The 17,956-nt window shown below is 40.3% G+C and overlaps 1 protein-coding gene across 14 annotated transcripts in view; it reads left to right on the forward strand.

The window, feature by feature from the left end:
- IL1RAPL2 (interleukin 1 receptor accessory protein like 2) overlaps window positions 1-17,956 on the forward strand; it is a 408,604-nt gene that overhangs the window by 248,872 nt on the left and 141,776 nt on the right. For all 14 annotated transcript variants that reach the window (XM_021406506.1, XM_021406508.1, XM_021406511.1 and 11 more), the window contains 2 exons: window positions 5,551-5,737; window positions 10,832-10,985. In XM_021406506.1, coding sequence (XP_021262181.1) covers window positions 5,551-5,737; window positions 10,832-10,985 — 341 coding nt within the window. The remainder of the gene's footprint in view (window positions 1-5,550; window positions 5,738-10,831; window positions 10,986-17,956) is intronic.

A 17,956-nucleotide genomic window follows, 5' to 3' on the forward strand; every position in this document is an offset into this window, starting at 1 on the left:
CAAGATCAAATACCAGTAAAAATTGCTCGGTAATTGTTATGTGAAGTGTGAAATTTAAACTGGAATAAACGTATAAAATTCTCGTGAAAAGTGAGGAAAGCAATCAACTGCTCAATTGAATCTGAAAGCTGATAACACGTTCTTATAGTAGCTAGTAACGAATTAATTGCTTTGGACCTGAAGATGGATAATAGTGATTGGTGGTAGTGTTGGTGTTGTTCATTTTAATCAGAATGAGCAAAGATGGATGCAGGGACTGGCTTACAGAGTTCCACAATCAGTATATCACAGAGCCAATGAAAAAGTCATTAAAACAGACAGGCAGTGTGTTTAGGTACGCTGGGAGAGGCCTGAGTCTGAGAAGCACTGTTTCCTCAGCACTGCTTTGATTAATACACTTCCCAGCTTTTTGATCTTCCACTACATTAAGAGTCTTAAAACTTTAATGTCATTTAAAAAAAAATGGAACCTGCAAGAAAACAAACATACATGCATTGCAAATCCTCTTATAAAAATATGCAATTCATTTTTTGGAGTGTTTTTTAATCTAGTAGCTGTAAAATATTGAACCACTTTGCCTCCTCCTCTTTATAAGAGAGGGCAGATTTCTTTCATACTAGAGGCAAAACGATTTCACTGGTCTCTTTTAACAAAACCACCCTAACTGACAGAAACAACAAATGTCACAGAAAAATAGTTTTGTCAAAGTCACGAATTTTTCCTCTAATTTGGATTCAACCTTAGGGCTGCTGAATTGTGTTAAATCCAAAACAAGATAAAAAGCGATTAGTGATTGCCACTTCAATTTCAAGTGCCCTTCTTAACTATTTCTGTTTCCTTTCTTTTTCCCTCATGTCTTTGCTTCGAAGTGAAGCAGAACTCTCAGTTTTGCTTGCTTTTGTTTTGAGACCTCTTAAGCTACATTTGCTTTGCCTGTGTTTTTCTATTGGATTCTGAGCTGGCTTTAGTTTGTATTTCAGATCCAGTTCCTGGTGGCCTGGGAATTACAAATGCCTTGGCACAAGAACAAAGGAAAACTGCTTTGTGATCTCTGGCAAACCTAGACTCTTTTTCATATTTCCAGTCCAGAGAGCAGGCCCAGCTTATAACCAGTTCCTTGAAATAGGGAGTTACAAAAATTGGTTTCATTGTGAAAACATAAAACATTTAGTTTCTTCTTTGTACTACAGAGTGATTCCTTCTCTTCCCTTTCCCATTCCTCACATGAGCACTACTGTAGGAATGGAAACCACTGGAAACCATGTCCTATGGAGAACGAATGGTTCAGATGTCTTTCAGAAGAGACTAATTGTATAAAATAACCACTTCAAAATTCATTGGCTTATTTCCTTTACATTTGGGAAATACCCTGACTGCAGTCTCTCAGGTTCTTTTGGGTAGCACAGTCACTGATATTCTCTACTTTGAGTTACGTATAACTGTCAATCTCTCTTGACATTGTGATTCCTACCACAAGGTCTTTGGCATCTTCCCCATCCACCTAGAAGATCCTTTTTGGTCTTTCATTCACTGGTTCTGACAGCAAAACTCAGTTTACTGGCCTTGCTGGTTTTTTTTTTGCATGTTCCTGCTTCCTCATTCCTCTTCTGCTCATCTGCAAACTGCTGGGAGCGCTCACCTCCTGCACAGAGTTCCATGTCCACGTACTGAAAACAAAAGTGGATTCTCCTTTCTGTAATTCCAGTAACAGGACATTTCTTCTTCTAAAAGCTGAACAAATAAAGAAGGAAAAGGAGGATTCAAGTCAGTCAGTCTGCATACCTTTATTAAAAAAAAAAAAAAAAAAAAGACCATTACCAGAAACAAATTAAATGCAACTCAATTAAGAAGATCCAGGTGGACACAGAGGTCATGAAAACAACTGGAAAGAAAGAGCTGGATCCATCCCAGCACAGCAGCTCCATGGGCTTTCTGAAGGACCTCTGTAGGTGAGTTTCCATCACCAGAGTGACCTGCACAGGGGCCTGCACCATAGTTTTCTTCTCTATTTACCTAGGTGGTAGAAGTGGAACATTGTAGTCACCAATGATTGCTCTACATTGTTGACCCTTCTTGAGTTCTAACTTGTTGTCTACTACGGAGTTCCTTTATGTCCTAGGTCTCATGAGGGAGAAGAGACAGCATGTTCTCATTTGTCAGTGAAACCAAAACCACGTATTCCTTCAAATTACATCTGAAATTACAAGTTTCTTTCTGTCTAGGAAAATTAAGTTAGCCATCTACTAATTTCAAAGCAGAATGAACAACATCAATTCCATAGGACTCTTCTGGTTAAAAAATAGGCAGTGTATCATTTTAGGAAGCTCTGTCTCAAAGCATTGAAGCTGATAGATAGGTGGTAGATATGGAAATCTCCAAGAGGAGGTGAGCACAGACCATCACTTGTTTAGAGGACCGTGTGATGGAATCTATACCATTCCAGAGAACAGCTTGCTTAGCAGAGGGAGGAGTGGCTTATATCCCTTATAAACATTAGCTCCAAGGCTTCTGCTTCAGAACTGAGAAAAACAGCAAGGTTGATCAAATTGCTGTTTTATTTTGCACATGACTGAAATGCAACTGTTACCCTAAGCTAACTAGATTAAAGGCTTTTGCTTCATTCCCTGGAATTCCTGCAATTGCAGAAGTTGCTCCTTTTTGAATTAGCAGCAGTATTACTAACATGAGTGGCTGGTGGAGGAGCGTTCGTAAAACTTTCAAGTCTCTTACTGTTGGCTTAGTTAGGGCCTTCTTCATCATGAACCTGAATGGATTTATTGTCTTTGTCACGGAGTGTGAACAAAAGTGATAGTGCTCACCAGGCACTTAGTTTTCTCAATTCTATTCAATTTTAATTGTAACTAGTGAAAAGAATACTACATTTCTAGGTCGTTGTTCCAGGAAGTGTTTTAAATAGAAGTAGCCTCCAGCACTGTTCAAAATACATCTAAATAATGCAAGATTGTTAGCAGAAAATATGACATTATTAAATAACACCAAGTAATGGTCAACTATTCAAAGTCATTATTCTTGATTAGCCTGGATCATTATTACTGAGAACACGTGACCAAATTTGCCCTCAGTAGGACTCACAGTTATTCAGGTAAGTTAAACAATCATTTCAGATTAATCACTGTTGATTATGCTCAGTCATACCCATATTTTGTGGATTTCAGGGCTGTGTTAGAAAGCATTGAAACTTTCTAAATACGTTTTGTTTTCTTCTTACAAAAATGGCAGCCCTTTTCCAAAGCATGTAGTTTGGGGAAGAGCTGACTTATGTTCCCTAAAGCATGTACTTACGAAAAACCCAGCTCAAATTATGTGTCTATTTTAGTCCAGATAACTTCTTCTTTGAAGTAAAATAGTGTAGTTCAAGTAGTTTGCGAGGATGAGACTTTCCCATACCCTCTCAACTGAACCATAGCATGGCAGTGGGCAAAGAGAGCCTTTCCCCTCTAAGATGAAGAGCAGAGAAAAGACCTGCTGATTTTATTACATGAATGTTTGTGTGATGATTTGATTTGAAGAGTATGGAGCAGGAAGGGGGAGTGTGTGGCAAATTTAGTATTTCCTGCAGTGCATTTCCATGTCAGCGGTGTGTGTTTTTCATGTGGACAGTGAGAAGTCAGAAGAGCTGATGAAAGGCTCATCTGAAGTTTGGAAGGTGACTTTATCTCTGTGAGCTGTCCTGTACTCCAGGTGTCTCTTTGTACTTCAGTTTCCCTCTTAGAAGTGAGAGGAGCAGCTGTGCCTGGCATGGTGGAAGGCCCCGAGGGGAGGCCTGCTGTCAGACACTGCGCTCAGGGGGCTCTGCTGAATGCCCAGCTCTAACAATACTGAAAGCTGGAGGTTTTAGAAGATTGCCTGCTGATTTCCCCTGCAAATACCATCTTCTGCAAATACCTGCTTACGGCATGCCTTTGACAAGATGCCATTTGCCAGTGTTCAGTCAGCGCTTGCTTAGTGGGAAACGTAGAGCTGTAATGAAGAGCCCACATAGACCTTTCTATTTTCTTCCAACAACAGGCTCACTTGACAGGGTGACGTGTTGTTCAAACAATGCCTGAGAAAAGATCTGTTACGGAGCGTGGTGGATTTTTTTAGTTTGTTTTATTTAAAAGCATTGTCATGAGTCTCATTGGAGGGAGTAGGCATCTAGTACCATTAGCGTCAAGGTCTGACTGACAGATCCCTTTCCAGGTGCATGGGGTAATTTTAGTCTGCTGTGCCATTACCTCAGCTGAAGTTTGCAGGAGAGCTGTGATGGAAGAAGCGACAGGAAAGCAGTAATATCTTCTGCAAGAGCTCTCCTCAGCTCTCTTTGATGGGAGTAACCACCCAGCATGTCAGATTTACTCCAGGCTTTTTGGTTATGGTGTAGTCAATTAAAGTGACAAAATGATGTACAGTGGGAGGAAGAGCCTCATTATATTGTCGCTTGTACTTTGTAGTTGGCTTTTGAAGGACTCTGTTTGCCATCACACCTAATGAAGGCCAGAAGCTGACAGTGTGGCTTGCAACAATCCTGTGCAAAGTGCAAATTTTTTACAATAAAAACAACAAATGTTGTTTTTTTTATTGTGCATCTGATAACTCTGTTAAAGATGTGAGTCTGAAAGAATTTAATTTAATCCTGTTTCCATGATTATGAGGCACAGGAACTGAGTTGGTTGTGTTAACTCTGACTTCATATTAAGAAAAACTGAGTACAGAGAACTCACAAACCAGTTGCGTAGATTTAACGCTCAGTGATCTTTTGTGATGCAGTGGGCAATGGTTTTAGTTTCTAATGGGTTGCATTTTTCAGTATTTAAAGGCCGGAATGTGACAGTGTAAGCACCCAGTCTGACCTGTTGCATGCCTGTGCTGGGTGTCTGTGCCCGGTGTGGGCTGCAGGGCTCAGCGAGGAGAGGCTGGGAGTGCCTTTCTGTATTTCAGCCCACGAGCTTTTTCTCCACCCTGACCAACTGAATGGGAGTGAGAGAGCAGCTGGGTGGGGGCTGGCAGCAGGCCGAGGTCAGCCCACCACGATACCACACACTGTGGGATTCTACATAGTAGCTCCTTCAGAGGCAGGAATTCTCTCCGTGATGTGGTTTAACATCCAGCACTGGCTACTTAACCCAAATGTAAAGTGCTGCATACTGGAGTGAAATCTGAAGGTGGGAGAGGAGCAGTGCCTGTGGCAAGTATAAGAAATGGGAGCGACAAATAAGTGCATCCTGACCAACCGTAGAGGTGGCAACAGTTTCCTGCGTTCACAGACTTGCAAGCTGAAGGAGCTTCTGTGCTGGCATAAATCACTTGTCAGCAAAATTTCTACAACGTTCTTCATAGTAAGCCAGAAATGAACCTTCACATCTTCTAGTGATTCCTCTGTGCTGAAAATGCGCAGTATGGCAACCGCTGTTTGAATGTGTCACTGAAGTGTTTGTGAACATCAGCGCTGAACGAGGAAATGTACTGTGATGAAATATAGTAAAAGGAAAAAAAAATAAAATATAAAAAAGGGGTAAAGTAAATGACAACATCTTTCTGTCCCTGCAGAAACTCAACGTATTGCATGAAGGTGTCCATGTCCTTGACGGTAGCTGAGAATGAATCCGGGCTTTGCTACAACAGCAAGATCAGATATCTGGAAAAATCAGAAGTTACCAAGCGGAAGACAATCTCCTGTCCTGATATTGAGGATTACAAAACATCCAGTCAAGAACCAGATGTTGTATGGTACAAGGTAACTACTGCTGTGTCACCGGTATTGTAATCAAACTGTACCAAATGTCCACTGTTTCTACTTTGGGGCTTAGAGGTGGCCTTTCTGGAGCCTACAGTGGTTTCTGACTGGGTCTGGAGGATGCTCTCCCGCTGTTACAGAAGCAATACCAAACTACAGGCAAATTACCCAGCTTAGCCATTGACCCACAAAAAGCAGCACCAATGAGGGCGTTCTATTCTGAAGGTTATATGGTTTCTCTAACAGCAGTACAATATTCCCAAACCACTGTGCCTCTTTACCAGTTTCCACCCTGATGGGATGTCTCCACAGCTGATGCTACCCAGTTAATTTTTAGGAAGTCTGTAGGGTCCTTTCACCTGTTTCCTGTTAAATTTTACCAAACTCTGCTGGGTAATTTCACGGAGATACTTTTACTTTTGCTGAGTTTCATTGAGTAGTTTTACGGAGGTCTCTTAATTTTAACTGAAATTTGCTAGGAACTTTTACTACTCAGCAGATAATTGCGGGCTGTGCTTTCTCCAGGGCCTTTCAAGTATTGCCCAGCACTTTCAGCAGCAGATACATACATGATGTGTTACTGTAGCTCCGCAAGAGAACAGGAGAATGACTGAAATGCAGGTTGCCATGCAGACGTCAGATACCAAGTCCTTATCATGGTCCTGGCAAGTTTTACTCATCATCTGGACATGGACCAGAATTTTATATTTGAAAAGCCCTTGGGTGTCATAGAATCATAGAATCACCAAGGTTGGAAAAGACCTTCAAGATCATCCAGTCCAGCTGTCCACCTACCACCAATATTTCCGCACTGAACCATGTCCCTTAGTACATCAAAACATTTTACTAAGGGTATGAGGAACTGCAGGAAACAGTGGGGAGGAATAAAGAGATGGGAGTCAGAGGGAACAAGACATAGTACTTGGACAAGGGAAGGAGTTTGGTGAGATCAGCGGAAAAGAATTAGGATTGCGATGATAAAAGAAGGATGAGTTTTGGACAAACTTGGCTCAGGTAATGAAGACAGAAATACAAAAAGCAGTTAAATCCTAAATTTTGAGTTCTTGATTTGGCAACCTTACCAGAGCTCTTCGAAGGCTGTTTTTTTTTTTTTTTTTTTTAAATATGAAGTAAGCGTTATGTGCAGAGCTGCAGATTTTTTTCTTCCTTTATGGGATGCATCAGAAAAGAGCAATTTTTAAAAGTTGTCATCTATTTCTACTTCATACAGGAATCTCACATGTTCAAGCTTATAGTAACAAAACATGCCATAACCCACTGTTAGCATAAAGAAAATTTTTCTTTCAGCCAATGGAGCTGTTTCTTTCAGGGAATGGGTAGATATCTTCAGTGCTGTTCATGCATAAAATATTTGTGTTAAGTCTGAAATCTTGATAGAAAGAAGGTACCGAAGAGAAGCTGCTTCTTGTCCTATCTGCCTAGGTATTACTGAAGATCTGATCATGAAATCTCTTCGTTGTGCAAGAGCACACTGAAAAAATAAACGGGCAGAGATTCCCTTCAGCTGTCGAGGATTAGAAATCAATCTAAGGAAGATGCATGTACAACCGCGTCAATGATGTGTGCCATGTGAGAACAGGAGAGAAAGGGTGTTTGGTCCATATAGCCACATGTGTTGTCTGGGTTGCTCAGACGGGTTTTGTGACACCAGGCTGGAGTGTGACAGCTGACTGACAAGTCATCACCATGGTGAAATTGATATGAATTGATATGGTTGGCTGCTAACAGGCAGTTGTGGTCGACAGCCTTTAGTCTGGCTTGATAATGTAAAGAGACATTAATGGAATAACCTACTACGTACAACTCCTTATTCATAATTAACAATAAGGTGCTATCACTTCAGTTCTTGGATAACGCTTATATTATCTGGACCTGGGTCAGGAAGCTCAGTAATGTAAAATGTCAGTATTAATGTCTCGTAGAAAGTTATGTCAGGTTATTGCTTGAGACACGTTTCTGAAACAGCATTTTGAAAAAATATTCTAGAGGGTACTATGGTGCTACTAGTTGACGTCTGCCTCTTCTAGACTTTCTAGACATCAGTGTGGTTTCTCGAAAATCCATACTTGCTTAGATTTCAAAACAGTATGAGGAGTAGTTGGGTAACACCTAAAAACTGCGATCTGGAGCTTAAGATCATACTATACAAAAAGAACGTCCCTTCTCCCTAAAATAGTATCACGTGATATTCCAGTATAGAACGTGAGCCTCGTTTTCTGAAGAAGGTATCTGTTTCCAGACGTAATGCACTAGGTCTTCAACTTATCACCCTCTAACTTTGTGACTGAGTTTAATGTATAGATGAAGGTATCATCAGCCATCTTCCCATGTAAATCTGCTGCAGAGGTGCGGGGAGGGAATTGCTTTTCATTATGCTGAAATATTTAGAGAAGATTTTCCATGGGAGAACATAAGTTGTCCAAAATAGAATAGAAGTATATATGAAGAAGTTCTGAAATTTTCTCCTTTACAGTTGCCTGAAAAGAGAAATCTGTGTGAATTCCTCGCCTTGTGAAGGGAACCCATCAGTCCCCTCATAGTTTGGTAATTTGGGTTGTGACTGGTGAACCGCTACCAGCAAAGACAGTCATGCTACAGCTCATGGTGTGCAGGGCTCTCCTGCTTTCCAGAAGCCTTCTCTGTATGGAGAGATTAATGAATCTGAGCCAAAAATTGCATCAATTTAGAGGGAGTTAACTGTAATTTAAATACGCTCTTAAAATAATTATGCCTGAATAGATTTCTACATACACACCCAACGAGGAATGATGAAACATTTGCTCTCAGGGCTTGTTTTAACAGTAGTATGAACTTCACTCCTGGCTAGAATTGCACTGTGTGAAATATTTGTTTTGAGAGATTTCCTCAGTTAGTGGCACTGATATACACACTGCTCCGTTAGACTCGTTAGAACTATTTTGACAAGCAGTATAAGGATGTTGTTTTTAAACAGATGTGTGCATGAAGGCATAATTGAATGAATGGGATTTAACAGGAAGAACAGTTTCAGGAAAAAAAAAATCAGCTGGCATATAAAATAGCATCTTTTTAGTCTCATCACTTGTGTACTTTTAAAAATAAATATACAGAATATCAAACTGGTAGCATATTTATGACACGGTCTTCCAGTGCTGCTCTGCAAGGCTGCAGATCTGAAATAAATGTACTGTGTGTATTCCTGGAATTGTATTCCTTCTAAATTAGGATTGAACAGAGTTCTTTGCAGTAGTGTTCAGATTTAGTCACTCCAAGTAGGTGGCTGATGCAACTCCATTCCGCTGTGTAAATAGGTCTAAAAGCTGTGTACGGATCAGAAAGGGTTTAATGGCACTTTCCTGCTCAGGTCTGTTCCCCACATGAACCTTAAGCCATGTCAGTGTCATGCAGCAACAAAAATAAGCACTGATTTTTAGCACAGTAGATAGAATCTGGATTTGGATCATCTTATTCAGCAGTGTTAACTACAGCTCCCATGCAAGACAAGGTTGGGGACTTTGCAGAGCGATAGATAACCTGAACGCTGATACCTGCAGTGGAATTGCACAGTTTAGGTATTCCTTATTTGACTGCACTGTAACTGAATTTGACCTGTTAGAGATAAGGACAAAAGCTTTGGTGCCTCCAGGTGCAAGGCCAGAAGCTCACAGTCTCACTTTTTCACTTGTTGTTCTCCTTTAATTTAAAAACTGACATTGAGGATTTGGAGCATTATGGAGTCTCAGGAAAAAAAAAAAAAAAAAAGATATTTATGTCATTCTGATCTTCTGCTGTCATTCAGTATATTTGCACGTCATAGTGTTTCCGTGTTTGTTTCCTTAAAAGAAAGCTTTGCTCTATTTCATTTGCTATGTGTCTGACAGCACTGTTGCAGACAAACAGAAAGTGGGACGTAGACGTGGGCTGCTGGCGTCAATCTCTGAAACTGTGAGGCTGCTGAAAGTGCAGAGCCTGCTGCTGATGGTGTGGCAAGGTTGTTAGTTGTGCTTTGAGAGCTTATGCTGTGTTGCCAGCTTGAGAGAGAGGAAATAAATGGCAGTAAAGGTACTTGGGTCCGAACTGTGTTGCTTTGTGTACTCTGGGCAGCAGAATTAACCAGAGCACAGAGTGTTTTAGAGAACTGAGAAAGCATGATTTTGTTTGTGGGCGAAACAGTCTTAATGCTAAAGCTAGTAGGAGGCAATAAACGTATTATCTTAAGGTACCATTCTGAAATGATTAGATTGTGCCCATACATTTGGTTCAGAGTATTCCAAGAGGTATTCAGTCGTGAGTACCATTAGGGTGGAAGGGGACTGATCTGGCTGCAGAGATAACAGTGCATTAGGAAGGGGGGAGCTGTGCCTTGCGCTGTGTTACACGCTGTGCAGAAGGACTCAAATGCTGCAGCAGGACCACAATGCATAGCAATGAACCTAAATCTAAGGCCTGCCAGGGAAAGTCAATGAAAGTTGCAGACTGTCAGTACCATATACACCATCAGATGATGCACTTGGGGGTGATGCTACAAAGAGCCCGGTAACAGGAAAAGGCTGAATCAGAGCTCACACCTCATTAGGTGCGAGAGAAACCAGTGAGGAGACGCAGGACCAGAAGGAAACTGAGTTTCTTGAATTATCTTGCTCACAAAACTGCTGCTGTTCTTCCTGTTTCTTCTGTTGGTAAATGAGGCTGTGACTGCGTGAAGTTTGTCTCCAGGCTGACTCTTAACAGATGTTGCCTATACCTCAAACAGAGTTGTATTTTAATGGTCCATTTTAAAATAAATGTCTTGGCAGTTGTTCATCACAAAATGAGAAGATACTCAACCATTGCTTCAGAGCAGCAGATATTAAACGTGGCACATGTGATACAGTGGGAATTACTGAACTTTAAAAGCATTTCTGTTGAATTTCTGTCTTCAAATTAATTCCAGTTTCAGATCTCTGTGCTTTCGGAAATTATATTCGAATTTGAATTGCAAAATATGCTGAGATGGTTGTTTACTTATGTATATAATACTGAAAATCTGATCAAACAACACTGTCCTATGTTATACAAGCTGGGTAATTTTAGCAATGAATTTTTATTCTGCAGGAATGTAAGCCAAAAATGTGGAGAAGCGTTGTAATTCAGAAGGGAAATATGCTTTTAATACAAGAGGTCCAGGAGGAAGATGGAGGAAATTATACCTGTGAACTGAAGTTTGAAGGCAAGCTTATACGAAGAACAGTTGAACTGAAGGTTACCGGTAAGAATCATTGTTTTGTGGCAATAAATAAAAAAAAAAGTTTTAAAATACGTAAAATGATATTCACATGTCAGTGAATATTTGATAGAAGTAAGTCCAAACCAAATCTCAGTAGCCAAGCCATTTCAGACTAGGGGAAATTTAAGCCCAGACTTACAAAACTTCACAGAAGACTGCTTCTACTTTTGTTCTGTACAAAACCTGGAAATTCAGATTATAAAATGAAAGACAGACATAAGCTCACCCATATGGTGGAAAAGGTTCAGATTCCAGTTTCATCTTTAATGCTAAAGTAGAGGAGAGGTTAAGTGAAGCTATGTAAAGAAAATTCTGGTGAGGTTTGTCCTGGAATTAAACGCAGCCAAAAGAGATGGCTTGAGTCATTAATTTATTGTTCCATATTTTTTATCTTTGGCTTAATTTATGATGGTCAGCTTCTCTAGAGGTTTTTTTTACTGAAGAGTATGGCACAACCTATTCCTAGGATGAAGGTAGGAATATTGGACTGCTGGGGGAAAGGAACATGCTTATCAGGGGGATCATGCATTTTGGTTCTGAGTTCATGTAGTAGGCTACTTAACGGAATGGTACTTTTCCATTTCTTTTTGTCAGCTATCAAAAATGAATGGGTATAAGCATATTGCCTATCCATATATTCCTGATTCCTTTCCATTCCACTGTGCAGTATGACATCTGTAATTACTGTTTTGCCTTTGGCGTCTGTGGAACATTGCAAGTGTCTGAAAATACCTATTTTTCAACCTTTTGCACACAACCATATAAACAAATGTTTTTTTCCTTGTCTGTCGTCTGACATATGAATTAAAATAGGGTCCTACATAAAGCAGTGATAAATAGAAATCTACTCTTTGGTATCAAACTGAATTAGTCTGTATGGTGTTTCTTATATGTTCTTGAAATACAATTCTTCCCTCTATTTTGACTGAAATCCATTTTTCTTTTCTTATCATTGTTCCTCGTTTTAAATGAGTTATTTTCCCTACGTGCCATACTCATATATCATGTGATTCTTTATTGTCCATTTTTGACTGTGGGCAGATCTCTGAAATATTGATTTGACCTACCTGACCTCAGACCTGTCAAATGAAGATATAATACCTACCTTGTGGATAGTTGCTATCCTAGGTAGCACGCTGGTCTTCAACCGGAATATGAACTAAGTTTGACAAAGTGAAAATGAGATGCATCTAATTCAATTCCAGATGATGGATATTCTTTAAATAACAGCTTTCTCTGCCTCTCATCATGACCTTGCAAGAAGTGATGCGTTCTCTTCATTATGTGAACAGTGTGTTATGTTAATACTTTACAATTTAATGACTTTGTCCTGAAATAGCTGTAGTATGTGTTAAAGTTTTTCATTCTATTAAGATGCTACGAAATGGATTATTAAGATTGTATATATGAAATATGTAAATGTTTTCTCTGTTTTGCACGATGCTTGAGAACCAGGAGATTATTCTCCTTGTAATTTGGTGTGGAATTGACATTACATTAAATTTCCTTTAGTTCATACAAGCGCATATGTTTATGTGTTACATACTCAGCATTGCGACCACAGCAGCAGAGTAGAAATCATCTCAATTTTTAGAAAAGATAGGTGAATTTTAACCAAATACTTTTTCCTGATTTAAGTGTTTGGGAGACGTGTCTTATGTTGTATTCTTGCTGGTTGAATCTCTCTCTATATGTGGAATAGGCTGGAAAGTTTATGTAGGTGATGACCTATATATATGGATAAGAGCTACAAATGTAATACACAGGACTATGTAAGCATATTAGCATAAAGCTTGGTGCTTTGTAAAGTTTCTTTATCTTGTTTCTGGTTTGTGAATGTTTGGGCGGGTGCTTTTATCTTATTGGGGGGACAGGGTGTGAAAGCAAACTGCAGAGGGTCACTTGGGTTGTGCAGCTGGCCACGTCAGCTGGAGGGTCCTGAGGGCGGTGAGGTCACAGGCTGGGAGCAGGCGCATGGCATGTTCAGGGACTTGTTTGAAGAGTGTGGCTAAAGACTTTTCTTATGTTTAAGCAGAATTTATCATATAGCAGCTTGTGTGCCCGTTGCTTCTTATACTTTCCCTGGGCACCTCTGAGATGGATGGATGGAGTCTGGCTCCATCTTCTTTACACCTTCCCACCAGGTGTTTATGCTCATGGATCAGTTTTACCTGAGCCTCCTCTCCTGCAGATAGATGCTCCAGTTCCTTAATTATGTTTGCAGTCCTTCACCAAACTTGTTCCATTGTGTCCATGTCTGTCTTGTACTGGAATTGATGGTGCGCTGGGCCCCATTATTTGACTGTCTGAAAACTGAGTTCTCATCAAAATACATGACTGTACGTGGAGGATCCAGGGTGGGACCAGAGCTCAGGCTGCTGAGCCTGCTGCTCTGTGTAAATCACAGTTCATAAATACTGCTGAAGGCTTACCAGCAAAGCCTTGGTAGAATTATCTCTGCTAGCTTGTAATGCAGATGTGGAGAAAAGGATCTTGCCTGCTGGTTTCAGAGGCTCTTTCCTCTGCAGGGTCTTTCTAATGCTGTTTCTATTGCAGTTACTTATTAACATGCCTGAATTGGCATTTGTAAAAGTACAGTTGCCTGAGTTTCACTAACAATATGGATTTTGAACAGCAAGATGCTGTTAGCCACTGCCAGCAGCCATGGTAACCTAAAATTGTTATTGAAGAGTTATTCTGACAGTGAAACAGGCAACTCTGCAGCTCTCTCGAGCAAGGGGAGCTGCACTGCCATGGATAGAGAGGAGCTTGGGTTTGTTTCCCTGTGGCCTTTCAGGCATTCTCTAAAACATACAATACTTAAAATAAGTAAGTTAAGTCAATGGAGTTACTTATGTTAGTCCTTTCTGCCTGCAAGTATGTTGCAAGTGTCTGCTTTTGTGGGAATTACATGTAGATGAGTGATAGGAGATGATCTCATGCATGCTTTTCCATGTGTTGCCAGACCTGCCATGTTTATACCCTCCAAATGGTATTTTTGGAGTCCAAAGGGAAAAGAGTAGGAAGAAAGCAAAATTTGTATAGGATATGCATAATACATACAGCTGTGTGAACTGAATGAAGATTGCATCTAATAAAATTGAAAGATCTAGAAATTAATTCATAGGTCATATAAAGATTCAAGACTCTTTATGCAACAGATAGGACCTGCTGGCCTCTGGAAAACAATTGTTGCTCACTTTCAGGCAGGCTTTGGTTGCTGTGTTTTGCACGAGAGTGGACATGTCTTCTGTTAGCTGAAGTCTCCCAGTAACCATCAGCAGGGGCTCCTGCTAGCCCTGTAAACTTGAGGGCAGTGGTGGCCTGAGCAAAGAGTGGCTGTTTATTTGGTATTCGTTTTATATTGCATAAGCATTTATTTTAAATAGTCTGCCAGGTGATACTTTGAATTAGGGGCAAAACCTTGCTCCTGTGAGTTAGTGATGCAGTCATTATTTAAGCAAGCTTCCAGTGAAGCCATCAGAGTTATAAAAAGGTGCTGCCTTACCTTCCTGTACCAAGGTGTTGGGGAGCTATTGGAGTGGCTGTGGAAGGGAGCAACAAGGACAACATGTGCCAGTCCTTGGGAACTGTCTTCCTCAGCTCCGCTGTCACCTTTTTGTTTTTACAGACTGAAATGAAAGATCTCAGTGGCTCAGTTAGAGCTCCTGAGTGAGTCACTGGTCCCAAATAAGACAGTTTGTAAGAAAAAAATCACTGGTCTTGCAGATGGAAACGGAAAGCCATCAACATAATGTCTGGCTATTATAAGAAAGAAAAAGGAGTCTGGGTTGTAATAGCAGAGAAAAAGGAGCATAAATCAAACAAGGAAAATGTAATTTGTAGAAAGGCCCAGTGGAGTACTGGCCATGGCTGCCGGTGTCTTTGTATGGCTCCGATGGTTGGAGGCACAGGAAAGAGTGATATCGTTCTTTGGGGTTGCAAAGAAAAGGCTTGCAGCCTAAAATATATTTGAAAAATATTTAGACACAAAGTATTTATAGGGACAAAATCTTGAGCTCCAATACAGCACTAACAAGCAATGGCTACATCTTGCTGTTTGGGTGCATTTAGGAATAATGGATTGTCAACAAAACAGCTTTTTCATCGCTCGTTATTCATGGGTTTGCTATATTGTGCAGACAGATGTGAAACAAGTCTTGTCAGCCTTTTCACTGCATAAACATGACAACAGCATTATCGCTTGCTAAGTAACATGTAACTCTTCAGTCTGTTTAAAAATATATATATATACTTTTCCACTGTGCCTTTTGGTAGTTTTGTTGTGGATAAAAAAGTGAGTTTAGCACCTGTGATCCAGAACTATCAAAACCTGAAAAGTGAATAAAATGTCTATCTATAATTAGAGAGTAGATTAGAGTGTATCCAAATTGGAAAAAAAAGAAGAGCATAGTAATATAATCAATAATATCAGAACTTACAATATTTTTAATACAGCTCCAGATATTCAAGAACATTGGATATCATTATTTTAACATTTGTTAGTATTTCCAAATGCCAGCATTTATTAAGGAACAGTTAAATTATTCTACTACTATTAATAGTGCTACTGAAAACCTGAAGAAGTCACGTTGTATTTGAAAGGCAATTTAGCCAACCTCCTGCCCTCCCCGAGTCAGCCAGCCCATTCACTCTGACAGGTAAGAATGTTTTGATAGCTTTTGGGAAAAAAATATCTGTTGTGTTTGCCTATTGCTTCAGCACCTTTTTATGTTTTGAACACTAGTCTGTGTGGAGATGGGCCTGTAAGAGATGTAAGCAGATGCAAGCAGGAGGCTGGGGAACGGGTGGCCCTCCTGAGCAGGGAGCCAGCCCCAGTGTCCTGGGATGACCCAGAACCCCCCTGGAGTTGAGGCTGTCTGGCAGGGCTGTGCTTTTCCATGGACAACTGTATTGGTGGAAGAGTTTGCCTTGATATGATTTGTGAAGTTGTACTTGACAGCAGAAGGTGGCTGTCTGACCGACCTCACAAAGTGCCGGTGATGTATTGGCCTGACACGCAGGAATTACTGAGCCATTCTGCCCAGCAGACCTCTGAGTTTCCTTTGAGCCCTACTCTATCTTCATCACCATCATTTTCTTCTTACAGACTACTAAAACGCCTGGCTGTTCCTAAAAGTCATTTATACAGCAATATTTGTTTTGACTGTCCTAAATGACAAATTATTCCACCTGGCTTCATGAATTGAATGATTCTGCCTGAGTCCACTCTTTGCTCATAGTTTTTCAATTAAATTCTTTCAAATCTCATTACACTGGCCACTTTTCAAATTACGCCTGCTGCTGTTGGTAGGTTTTTTGGTGTGTTTGGGACCACTCAGCACAGGTGATTGATGGTGATTTTCTGTGGTTAAACCAAAGGGGTGAACTGGATTTCAAAGTGCCAGCAATTAGTTATACTCTCCAACAGCACCATGGACAGAGAGAAGCTACCACAGAATAAATGATGGTAGGACCTAAAAGTACATCCACTGTTTTGTGGTAGTTGCTTCTCTGCACATTTTTTGCCCTCTGTCAAGTAGGTATGCTATTACACATCCTTTGTGGCAGAAGATAATGACACATGGGCAAGAACCAATGGGTGCTGGTCAGTGACAAACCTATACCTGCGGCAATCCGTATGTGCACCCTAAGCCTTATCTCTTCACGGCAGAGGAAGTATTATCAACGGCATCACAGAAATGATGTATTGATTGACAACATTTTAGGCTGTTGGCGGTTTCCAGAGAAGCTGTGGAAAAAAAATATTAAAGTGAGTTAGAAGTTTGTTTGAACTGCACTGAAATATCACTTTTGCAACTATTGTAAGGGGTTTATTTTTGTGATGTAAAATATGAGTACTGGTATTTGCTTAAAAAGGCATTTCATTATGATTCTGTTCAAATAGCATTATCTTTTGTCACAAGCAGTTCAGCAAATCTGCAGTGAATTACGAAATGCCTCAGTGTTGCTTAAGTAGTTACTTATCGGAAAAAAAAACCAGTTTGGCTCTAAAAGGTCACTGAGCTCTGAATATCGCTGTGCAGATGGGAATTGAATATACATAAAAGCAAGGCCAAGATAAGACACAGGTTAAAGAAGCAGGAGCTAAGGAGTAAAAGTGCATAAACTGAACATATTCAGCAAAGTTTCCTGAAGCAAGAGGAGCAGTACTAAGGACATGGCTCTCGCACTAGGCTCTGGTCTGTAGGGATTTCTAAGTTAACTCGGAAGGAGCTTTTCAACAGAGCCACTTAATACATTTGTACTGCTCTTGGTACCCAAGGTAACTCTGACGTCTCTGCCTGGCAGTGCTCTGTACAGGAAGGGCAGAGCCTCCAGCTCCTGCAGGAGGGGGATGCGCTCTCACCTTCCTCTTGTCACTTTGTAGTCTGTGCTCCAGAGCCTTTTCTTTGGGGATGGGATGAAATACCAGATTTTAACACCATTTTGACATCAATCGAATAAGATGTTAGCGTGTTAAATAGAACCCTGTGTGGAAATAGCATCTATTTCTGTTTAACAACTGAAATAACGGAGATCATCTTGCAAGATTTTGTATTTTTAATATTGTTTTGTCAAGCGACTTTTATTTGTGTGTGTGTAATTTTTAATAACACATATAGCTAGTATTGTATATTACTGAAGTCTTTAAGCATTCCTGAAATTACATATTTTGATAGCTCCTGTTCAAAAAAAATGTTTGGAATTGATCATTCTCAGGAAATTCCTCTTGAAATGACAGAATTTTCACCAAATGCAGATTGTAGTTCCTCGGATCCAGGAGATGCTTGGAGTGCAGGGCTGTTTTCACGGCTGTTTTGGGGCACTGGTACTGGTGAGAAATGCTGGCACCCTTCTTGTACTTGTCTTATCAAACATAGATCAGAATACCAGTTGTCTCAAAGTAGAAAATTTTTCAAGGAGAGCCTTCAATGAGCCTGTGAATTTAC

This window comes from Numida meleagris, chromosome 8 (assembly GCF_002078875.1).
Source record: "Numida meleagris isolate 19003 breed g44 Domestic line chromosome 8, NumMel1.0, whole genome shotgun sequence".
NCBI lineage: Eukaryota > Metazoa > Chordata > Aves > Galliformes > Numididae > Numida > Numida meleagris.